This window comes from Mustelus asterias, chromosome 9, assembly GCF_964213995.1.
Source record: "Mustelus asterias chromosome 9, sMusAst1.hap1.1, whole genome shotgun sequence".
Lineage (NCBI taxonomy): Eukaryota > Metazoa > Chordata > Chondrichthyes > Carcharhiniformes > Triakidae > Mustelus > Mustelus asterias.
The window spans coordinates 109,565,222-109,576,880 of NC_135809.1; the positions used below are offsets into that span (position 1 = coordinate 109,565,222).

General features: G+C 46.0%; 1 protein-coding gene across 1 annotated transcript; it reads right to left on the reverse strand.

Moving 5' to 3' along the window:
* Positions 1 to 2,084: 2,084 nt before the first annotated feature.
* LOC144499184 (dispanin subfamily A member 2b-like) lies at positions 2,085 to 7,696 on the reverse strand. The gene is made up of 2 exons (XM_078221285.1): positions 7,457 to 7,696; positions 2,085 to 2,510 (listed from the first exon to the last, which is right to left on the reverse strand). The coding sequence occupies exons 1-2, from the start codon at positions 7,643 to 7,645 to the stop codon at positions 2,358 to 2,360; spliced, it is 342 nt and encodes a 113-aa protein (XP_078077411.1). The 5' UTR covers positions 7,646 to 7,696; the 3' UTR covers positions 2,085 to 2,357.
* Between the last annotated feature and the right edge of the window lie 3,963 nt (positions 7,697 to 11,659).

An 11,659-nucleotide genomic window follows, 5' to 3' on the forward strand; every position in this document is an offset into this window, starting at 1 on the left:
GTATAACACCAATATATATACTCTTTTTGGGAGCTGGGCGCTTACCCAATGTCAATTATCCAACTATTCTGGCCAATGGATAAAGGACAGGTACTCCAAATATCAGAGAGGCTACCACCTCCCCTTTATGTCATCCTGCTCAAGGTCAGTTTTTTTAGTTTGCATCCTGGGGGTCATATCCTGGTCCTTTCTAAAGAATTGCATAGATTGGCGTAGGCCTAGTTCTTGAACTTATCACACAACAACTGCAGATGCAAATCCATAAGCAGGACAGCCGATTATCAAAACTGCAGGGAATGTCTTCAATAAAATTGGGCAGATTGGGGTCTTCCAGTTTTGCAGCATAGAAGGACAAAACAGATTCTGCACCAGAGGTCCAGCCACACAGTGAAAATGGATCAATTATAAAAACTCTCAGAATCCTTTAGACTATAACTACCGAATCTGGTTTCCTCAATATTCTGGTACTAATAAACTCCAGTCAGTCCAGTTTACATGTGAACATGTCAGACAGGAAATGAGTAGCTGGTCCACCCAGATTGTCCCACACGACAATGATAATCTCCTCTCAGGATCTAGATATTGTGTATCTACCTCGAGCCTTGTAACCACCAAGGAGAGAAGTTTCTCTCATCTCTACACTCGACTGATTGATATATTGTGCAGACCAACTCGAGGCACTAACCCCTTATCTCACAAGGACATAGGTGGGGATGGGGGTGTGGGGTGTGGAGGTGTGTGGAGGGGAGACCAGGAAGTGGAGATAGGACCAGGGAGCAGGGAGTGAGGGGGGGGGGGGGTGGTGGTAGATCAGGGAGTGGGGGGAGGGTAGACCAGGAAGTGGGGGGGGGGGGGGAAGGAGAAGGAGACCAGAGAGTGAGGGGAGGGGAGACCAGGGATTGCCGGGGGGGGGGGGGAACCATAGAGAGAGGGGAATGGGAGACCTGAAAGTGGGGGGAAGACTGGGGAGTGGGGGGGGGGTAAGATGAGGATGGAGATGGGGTGACTGGGGGGTGAAGGGAGAGAGGTAGGGAGACTGGGGAGTGGGGTGGAGATCGGGAGACCAGGGAGTTTGGGGGAGACTGAGGAGTGGGGAGGGTGGAGACCAGGGAGTGGAGGGGAAGACGGGGAGTGGAGGCCAGAGAGTGCATGGGTGGGGGGTGGGGGGTGGAGAGCAGGAAGCGGGAGTGGGAGGTGGAGACTGGAGGAAGGGAGACGAGGTAGGCGGTGGGGTGATGTGGACTGCAGGGAGATCACAGCAGGGGGAGGAGATGACCTAGTGGTATTATTGCTAGACCATTAATCCGGAAACTTAGCTAATGTTCTGGGAACCTGTGTTTGAATCTTGCCACAGCAGATGGTGAAATTTGAATTCAATTAAAAAATATCTGGCATTAAGAATCTACTGATGACCATGAAACCATTGTTGATTGTCATAAAAAGCTATTTGGTTCACTAATGTCCTTTATGGAAGGAAATCTGCCATCTTTGCCCGGTCCGGTCTACATGTGACTCCAGAGCCACAGCAATGTAGTTGACTCTAAACTGTCCTCTGAAATGGCCAACAAACCATTCAGTTCAAGGGCAATTAGGGATGGACAATAAATGCTGGCCAGCCAGCGATGCCCATGTCCCATGAGTGAATTTTGAAAAGGGGTGTTTTGGGTGATGCCAGAGGGGGTTATCGTGTCAGGTATCCAGTCGGGGGTGGGGATGCTGTGGTTGGTTTCCTGGGGTCGTGTGTGTGCAGAGTGTCCTGCGCGTGGCTGGATCTGGGTGTTTAGATAGTTACTCTGAAATAAGAAGTGTTTTTTCCCCTTCTAATTCTTTCAGAGTAACTATCAGGGTAAAACTGGCAGAACCATCTGATATTAGCGATTTAAATCGCTTCTGTCCGATGGTTCCCAGCCCACTGCTACTGTCCAGAGGAAGTTAGCACTTCAGGGCAACTGCCGGCTAAATATTTACGTGGGGACTTCCTATGGGGATTCCCCAGCATCATTGAAGTACTTCCCAGATACGACGCTGGAAATGTATACAACTGAACACAGAAAACATGCCATTAAACACAGAGTTCCCAAACCTGTCAGCAATTGTTTTATTAATACGATGAAGACCACACCTTGGACATGTTTTATAGAAAATGATTCTGCATTGCCTTTGGGTAATCAGTTTAAACATACCACAATACAGAGACATTATAGATTGAAATAAGCAAAAATAGATGGAGAGTGCATCAAGAATTTTAAAAGGTGTTAAAAAGGTGTTAAAAATAGCTCCTGGACAATGAAACACTGCCACCATTCTTTCCATTCCAGCCTCCAGGCCAAACGCGTTTCTCCTTCGAAATGCAGGACTCAATCCTCACGAGATATAATAGCGATTCTCAACGCGATGTAAATGACGCAGAGAATGATGGTCAGCACAGTGGCTGCAATGTTGTATGATCGGGCTGCAGATGCATAATGGCGAGATCCATCCACGTCTCCCACAACTTTCCGATCTCTCGCCTAAAAGAAAATAAGTGTGAATTGAAAATCCTCAACATTAGCCGGATTCTAAAACTCAGCGCTTGAAGTTCTGCTAACTTGAAAGTGTTTTAGTCGGTGCAAGGATTTTTTTTAAATTCAAAGAGCTTCTACACTTTTCGAATTGACATGGTGTTATCCATTGTGTTATTGCAGTCCGAAAGAGGTGCCAGTTAGGGTGCATTGGCCATGCTAAAATTCTCCCTCAGTGTACCCGAACAGGCGCCGGAGTGTGGCGACTAGGGGATTTTCACAGTAACTTCATTGCAGTGTTAATGTAAGCTTAGTTGTGACACTAATAAATAAACTTACCACGTTTCATTTGTATCGTTCACGAGGGAAACGCTGGTCCATTGCACACAGTAAATCTCAGCAGGAAATACAAGTGTATTTTGTCACACGCAAGTCAAAAATATTGTTCAATGTGACAATAAAATTGAAGAAGAAATTGACCATGATTCACATCTCAGAACAAAACAATCCAAAGCAACGGGTTCTTTAAAATAACTCAGTCCAGTGACATTAAAGTGAAAGATTTGTTTGTTTCCTCGCCCATTAAACTGTAGATTCCTTCAAAAACAGTGTGGACGTTTTCGGGGGTGGGAGGTTGGGGGTTGAACAAAGAACAAAGAACAGTACAGCACAGGAAACAGGCCCTTCGGCCCTCCAAGCCTGTGCCGCTCCTTGGTCCAACTAGACCAATCGTTTGTATCCCTCCATTCCCAGGCTGCTCATGTGACTATCCAGGTAAGTCTTAAACGATGTCAGCGTGCCTGCCTCCACCACCCTACTTGGCAGCGCATTCCAGGCCCCCACCACCCTCTGTGTAAAAAAGTCCCTCTGATGTCTGAGTTATACTTCGCCCCTCTCAGCTTGAGCCCGTGACCCCTCGTGATCGTCACCTCCGACCTGGGAAAAAGCTTCCCACTGTTCACCCTATCTATACCCTTCATAATCTTGTATACCTCTATTAGATCTCCCCTCATTCTCCGTCTTTCCAAGGAGAACAACCCCAGTCTACCCAATCTCTCCTCATAGCTAAGACCCTCCATACCAGGCAACATCCTGGTAAACCTTCTCTGCACTCTCTCCAATGCCTCCACGTCCTTCTGGTAGTGCGGCGACCAGAACTGGACGCAGTACTCCAAATGTGGCCTAACCAGCGTTCTATACAGCTGCATCATCAGACTCCAGCTTTTATACTCTATACCCCATCCTATAAAGGCCAACATACCATATGCCTTCTTCACCACCTTCTCCACCTGTGTTGCCACCTTCAAGGATTTGTGGACTTGCACACCTAGGTCCCTCTGTGTTTCTATACTCCTGATGACTCTGCCATTTATTGTATAACTCCTCCCTACATTATTCCTTCCAAAATGCATCACTTCGCATTTATCCGGATTAAATTCCATCTGCCACCTCTCCGCCCAATTTTCCAGCCTATCTATATCCTGCTGTATTGCCCGACAATGCTCTTCGCTATCCGCTCCTACAATTTGAGTAGCTATTGTTGCTCAATAGTTGTGGTCAGTTGAATGGGAGAGGTTATCTGGTTTGAGTTTCGATCAGGTGGTCTGGACCATACCAATGGATTTGGTCATGTCGTATCGCTCAGTCTAAAATGAATGGTTGTGTCAGTGTCCGCTTGATGCATTGCCAGCTCTTCCAGCTATTTCATGACGTGAATTCAAGATCCACTCCAGAAGCGGAGGAGGGGAGGGGGGTTGCGGAGGAGGGGAGGGGGGTTTCCTTGTACATGTACAAGGAAGGTGTGGTTTTAAATGGCGTTCTAACTTCCAGACGGATGGAAAATATCCCATGGCACAACTAGAGCCCTTGCCAAAGTGTTCTGCATTATCTCTGAAACTGATGGCCATTTATTCCATGACTGTTTCTGGGATCCTGCTGTGTATTACCTGGCTATCACAAGTTCATGATGTGGAGATGCCGGCGTTGGACTGGGGTAAACACAGTAAGGAGTCTAACAACACCAGGTTAAAGTCCAACAGGTTTATTTGGTAGCAAACGCCATGGTGGCGTTTGCTACCAAATGAACCTGTTGGACTTTAACCTGGTGTTGTTAGACTCCTTACTGTATCACAAGTTCATACATGATATAAATCAGACTTCATCAGTGTTAAAATTACTTTTGACCTTCAACACTTCCGTGTGAACGGCGCTAAACAGAGATTCTCTCTTGTGAAACCTGATATTGAGGCAGAAAGAAACGTTTTTAAAAAGATGCAAGTTTATTCTGAAACATCCAGGGACTTTGTTAAATGATCCAAAACCTTCAAAAAAATATTATGGTTGTGATGCAAGTGAATTTATCAGCAAAATCGTCCATTTAAATCGTGGAGCAAAACACAGGGTGTGAATCTTTGGCGGCTCCTTGGCAAAAATTTCAGACATTCCGTGTTTATTGTACTGTTGAAGAACTGGTGTCCCCACTCACCTGATGAAGGAGCAAACGCTCCGAAAACTCGTGATACCAAATAAACCTGTTGGACTTTAACCTGGTGCTGTGAGACTTCTTACTGTGGTGCAGAACTGACAGATTTCAGAAATCTCTCACAAGATCAGAAACTTTTATTGCGTTCTGGTCCCGCCAATTGGGTTATTCCCTCTCAAAGCAAATCCGATTATAGACCCCTTAAACAAATCAGAAATATTCCAGTCCTACTCAGTGAGTGGGAGACTCAAATACCGGAGCAGACTGATCGTCGGGTCGAGTTAGTGTAAAGTAGTTCCTGAGGATCAAACCCAGAAAATGTAAATTGAATGTATTCCAAAGTCACAAACTTGAAATAAAATAGATAGCTAAATGCCACCCTATATTTTAGAGATGAAAACTGAGTTGGAATTCTTCATATGATATGGCTACATGGGATATTTATTCTCACAGCACTATTCTCACCTTCCTCTCTTTTATCAGTGGCTCAGATTGTATTTCTCGAACCTCGGATGAGAAGATTTCATTTCAAGTTTCACTTCAGAACCTGAGCAGAAATATTTAGGCTGAGACTTGTCTATAGTGCTGAGAGAGTGCTGAACATTCAGTGGATGAGCACTGAGGAGGTACTGTATGCTAAAGTAATCCGGAAGGTGCGCTGTACTGTCAGACGGACAGTACTGAGGGAGCACTGCACTGTCAGGGGGGCAGTATTGAGGGAGCACTGCACTGTCAGAGGGTCACGACTGAGGGAATGCTGCAGTGTCAGAGGGTCACTACTGAGGGAGTGCTGCACTGTCAGAGGGTCACTACTGAGGGAGTGCTGCACTGTCAGAGGGTCAGCACCGAGGGAGTGCTGCATCAGAGGGGCAGTACTGAGGGAGTGCTGCACTGTCGGACGGACAGAACTGAGGGAGCACTGCACTATCAGAGCGTCACTACTGAGGGAGTGTTGTACTGTGAGAAGGTCACTACTGAGGGAGTGCTGCACTGTCAGAGGGGCAGTATGGAGGGAGTGCTGCACTAGAGGGTCAGTGTTGAGGGAGTGCTGCACTGTCAGAGGGGCAATACCGGGGGAGCACTGCACTGTCAGAGGTTCGGTACTGAGGGGGTGCTCCATTGTCAGAGGGGGGAGTCCTGCACTGTTAGAGGGTCAGTATTGAGGGAGTGCTGCACTGTTAGAGGGTCAGTATTGAGGGAGTGCTGCATTGTCAGAGGGTCAGTATTGAGGGAGTGCTGCACTGTCAGAGGGTCAGTATTGAGGGTGTGCTGCACTGTCAGAGGAGAATCAATATCAAGAGTGCTGCGAGAATAGAGCCAACGTTTCGAGTCACCTGTTGAGATTTTCCAGCATTTTGTATTTTTGTTTCAGATTCCAACATTCGCAGTATTTGCTTTTATCCGGAGCGCTGCATGGCTAAAGTGTTGTCTTTCAGATGAGACAGATGAACCAAGTCAGCCCACTCGAGTGAAATGAGAAGGCCCCCGTGGCGTTATTTCATGAAGGGTAGGTGAGTTATCCCTGAGGCTTGGCCAATGTTTATCCCTTAACCAACTTCACAAAATCTTACCATCAGATTGTTGTCAGTGAGAGTTTCATATGGAGAAATTGGCTGCACTGTTTCCTACATTACCACCGTGACTACACTTTAGTGTTACTGTACTGGTTTTAAAGAAATTTGGGACGTCCTGACATAATGAATGGTGCTGTATGAACGCAAGTCTTTCTTTAATGTCTATGGTTATAGAGAATTAGCAGCACAGAAACAGACTATTTGGCAAAATTGTTCCGAGTTTTATGCATCACACAAGCTTCACGCCCTCTGCATCTCACTCGAGTAACATAACCTTCCCTTCCGTCCTTCTAAACTGTGTTCATTTTGTTCCTCTTTAATGTATTCAACCAGTCCCTGTTGTCCTGTTTCACTTTCTCGCCACTTTCTGAGCAAAGGAAATTGTGATTGAACTTGTGAATAGAGTTACCAAATAATGAGGGACTTAGCATGACTGCTCTTTCAAAGAGCCAGCACAGATTCGAGGGGCCAAATGGTCACTTTCTGTGCTGTAAGTTTCTATGACACTCAGTCTGTAACACTTTGTAGATTACATGTGTTCAATTTGTAACAGTTTTCCGAGTAAGAAACAGACACAAATGATTAACAAGACGGCAGAGATTTCCCAGTGAGATTTTTTCATTATTAAACACAGTCCATTGGATCCGGGATCTACAGCTCTGTGAACTTTAGCAGAAGTTGGCTGACAGTCGGGCTGGTTTTCCTCACTGCGTTAGAGAGCCCCTATTCCACTCCCCGCTTCCCTTTCCTTCATGCCCTGATTTGTGTCTCTGCGACAATCACTGCCAACCGACGCCTTCGTCTCACCCAATAATGTTCCTCCCTCCCGGGGGTCTCTGTGTTCCTTCTCCCCGGTCCCTGGCCCTTCCCAGGGTCTCATTACCCCTTCCCGCACTTACCTTGACCGAGTAAATCAGCGCCACGAATCCCAGGCAGCAGAAATTCATGTAGACGAAGTTGAAGATGGACCAGAGGAGGTGGTCCCGAACCGGGAGCGCGGTGACCGACACCGACTGGTCGACTTGCTTTGCTTCCTGGCACGGGTTGATGCCGGGATTCATGGGCACTTTCTCGGCTTGGTGTTCCATCTTGGTGAGAGAACAAACTGAATGTGAACCACTCCCGCTTTCTTCCCAATCTGTAAAGACTCACCAATCAGATGCTTCTGATGTTCGGTCGTCACTTGATTTTTTTATTCGTGGGCGTAGCTGGCTGGACCAGTTTTTGTTGTCCATCCCTAATTGCCCTGGAACTGAGCCAGGACATTTAATAGTCAACGGTGGCATAGTGGTTAGCACTCCTCCCTGAGCGCCAGGGACCCGGGTTCAATTCTGGCTTTGGATGACTGTGTGGAGTTTCCTGGTTGTCTCTACTCTCTCTCCCCAGATGCTGTCAGACCCGTTGAGATTTTCCAGCATTTTTCTGTTTTTGTCCACCTATGTCTGTGTGGGTGTTCCGGTTTCCTCACACAGCCCTGAGAATTACTTTGCAATTCAAAGCACTGTTATGTAGACAAACACCACAGCCGATATGTACACAGCAGGGACCTACTATGAGATAAGTGCCCTAATATTCTATTTTTGAAGTGTTGATAATAATAGGAAGTGAAGGAGAAATATTGCACAGGATGTAGGAACTCCTCTGTCCTTTTTGAATAATGCAAAAGGGATACTTTACATCCAACTGAACAAGCAGTTGGGGGCTTGGTTTAGCATCTCATTCAAAATGTTTCACTGCTGATAGTAGAGGGTGCACTAAATTGTCAACCTCAGGGTGGCATTTAAAGTGACCTGCAAAATTGAAGTATTCAAGTCACAGAGTATGTTATCAATAATTTTCAATTTGCAGAGAAAAGATACAAAAACTCCCAACGTTTACATTTCTAGTGAAGATATCATAGAAATCCTACAGTGCAGAAAGAGGCCATTCGGCCATCAAGTCTGCACCGACCACGATCCCACCCAGGCCCTGTCCCCATATCCCTACACATTTACCCGCTAATCCCTCTAACCTACACATCCCGGGACACTAAGGGGCAATTTAGCATGGCCAATTAACCTAACCCGCACATCTTTGGACTGTGGGAGGAAACCGGAGCACCTGGAGGAAACCCACGCAGACACGAGGAGAATGTGCAAACTCCACACAGACAGTGACCCAAGCCGGGAATCGAACCCAGGTCCCTGGAGCTGTGAAGCAGCAGTGCTAACCAATGTGCTACCGTGCCGCCCCATATATTTGAACCACTGTCATGTGTTTAAAGGTGAAGTAATTATATAGTCCAAAGATGTGCGGGTTAGGTTGATTTCGCCATTGCAAATTGACCCTAATGTCAGGGGGATTCGCAGGGTAAATGTTACGGGAATAGGGTCTGGGTGGGATTGTGGTCGGTGCAGACTTGTTGGGCCAAATGGCCTTCTTCTGTACTGTAGGGATTCTATGTGCAGGTTTGGCAATGCCAAATTGCCCCTTAGTGTCCAGGATGTGTCGGTTAGGGGGATTGAGTGAGGTAAATGTGCGGGGTTACGGGGATAGGGCAGGGGGTGGGCCTAGGTATGATGTTCTGTCGGAGAGTCAGTGCAGATTTGATGGGCTGAATGGCCTCCTTCTGCACGGTAGGAATTCTATGATTCTACCATGTCACATATAGGTCAGACCAGGAGTGAAGGGCAGATTTTTTTTAAACAACAATTGGCAATAGTTTGATGGTCATAGAATCCCAGAGTATACGGCATGGAAACAGGCCCTTTAGCCCAACTGGCCAAGGCTGACCATGGTGCCCTCCCAGCCAGTCCCAATTACTCGCCTTTGACTCGTATACCTCTAGTCCTTGTCCATCCATGAATTTATCCAAATGCTTTTTTAAAGTTGTTATTGAACCTGCCTCAACCACTTTCTCTGGCAGCTCATTCCATCGACACACCACCCTTTGCATGAAGAAGTGCCCCTCAGACCCCTTTCAAATCTTTTCCCCCTCAACTTAAACCAGTGCCCTCTAGTTTTCAATTCCCCTACCCTGAGAAAAAGACTATGTGCGTCCATCCTATCTATGCCCCTCATGATTTTATACACCTTAATAAGATCACCCCTCATTCTCCTACATTCCAAGGAATAAAGCCCTAGCCTCCCCATAACTCAGGCCCATTAGTCCTAGCAACATCCTCATAAATCTTCTCTGCACTCTTTCCAGTTTATCAATGTCTTTCCTATAACAGGGTGACTAAAACTGTACACAATACTTCATGTATGGCCTCACCAATGACTTATACAACTGTAACATAATGTCCCAACTACTATACTCAATGCCCTGACTGAAGAAGGCCAGTGTGCTAAATGCCTTCTTCATCACTCTGTCTGTCTGTGACACCGCATTCAATGAACTTGTACTCCTAGGTCCCTCGGTTCCTCAACATTCCCCAGGGCCCTACCATTCACTGTATAAGTCCTACCTTGGTTTGACTTTCCAAAGTGCAATATCTCACACTTATCCATTTTGAAATCCATTTGTCAATCCTCTGCTTACTTCCCTCTGTAATTTTTGATAACCTTCTTCACTATCCTAATGTACCTAATACCTCCTAATTTGGTATCATCTGCAAACTTACTAACCATGCCTGAGACATTCTCATTCAAATCATTTATATAAATAACAGGAGTTCCAACACCGACCCATGAGGCACACCATTAGTCCCAGGCCTCCAGTCCGAGAAGCAACCTTTGACCATCACCCCCTGCTTCCTACCATCGAAACAAATTTGAATCCAATTTGCTAGCTCTCCCTGGATCCCATGTGACCTAACCTTCCAGACTAGCCCGCCATGCGAAACTTGTTAAGGGCCTTGCTAAAGTCCATATATGAGCTGCATGTTGGCACAGTGGTTAGCACTGCCGCCTCACAGCGCCAGGGACCCGGATTTGATTCCCGGCTTGAGTCACTGTCTGTGAGGAGTCTGCACGTTCTTCCCATGTCTGTATGGATTCCCTCTGGGTTCTCTGGTTTCCTCCCACAGTCTGAAAGATGTGCTGGTTAGCTGCATTGGCCATGCTAAACTCTCCCTCAGTGTGCCCGAACAGGTGCCAGAGTGTGGCGATGAGGGGATTTTCACAGTAACTTCATTGCAGTGTAAGCCTCTTTGTGACTCTAATAAATAAATAATAAATAAATAAATAATAAACAACATCTATTGCCCTATCCTCATCCATCCTCTTAGCTACCTCTTCAAAAAACTTTAAAAGATTCGTCAGACATGACTTCTCATGCACAAAGCCGTGATGACTATCTCTAATCAGACCTTGACTATCCAAATGTTGGTAGATCCTGTTCCTCAGAAACCCCTCCAATAACTTACCCACCACTGATGTCAGGCTCAATGGCCTGTAATTCCCTGATTTGTCTTTGCTACCCTTCTTAAACAATGGAGCAATATTCGCAACCCTCCAGCCACATGCTAGTGTGCATAGAAATAGAAAAATATACTGGATGAATGCATGGTTGGAGACAGGGTGCAGGAGGGAGGGTTTAAGATTTCTGGTGGTATTGAGACCAGTTGCAGGGAAGGTGGGACTTGAATAGAACCGGGAGGAATATCCTTGTAAGTGTTGTTGGGAGGGTTTAAACTAGGTTGGCAAGGGTTTGAAAACCAGAAGCCAGGTTCAGACAGGACAAATTGAGAGCAGGTAGCGGGAGACAGAACATTAGTGAGGGATTTTGAAAGAAAAAAGAAGCAAAGGTTAAAAAGAGTACAGCACAAGGATTTAGCCAGTTTATAAGGTATATACTTAAATACAAGGAGAAAAGCACACAAAGCTGAGGGCACAGTTAGAAACATGGCAGCATAATATTATTGTTATAATGGAAAATAAGGGAGTAAACAACTATTTAGCTGAAATTGGGAAACAAGTGGAAATGAAGGTTCATATTTGAAATGTCCACTTACAGGAAGATCATGGCTAACCCCATGGAAGAAGAAAATCTAAGTCCACTCTAGCAATGAGCAGGAGAAACCCATGATGTCAGCATACAGCAGAAAAGTTGCCCATAAAAAAAAGGAGAACAGAAAGCCAATAAAATGAAGGAACTAAGTGCTGGAATGCAAAGTACA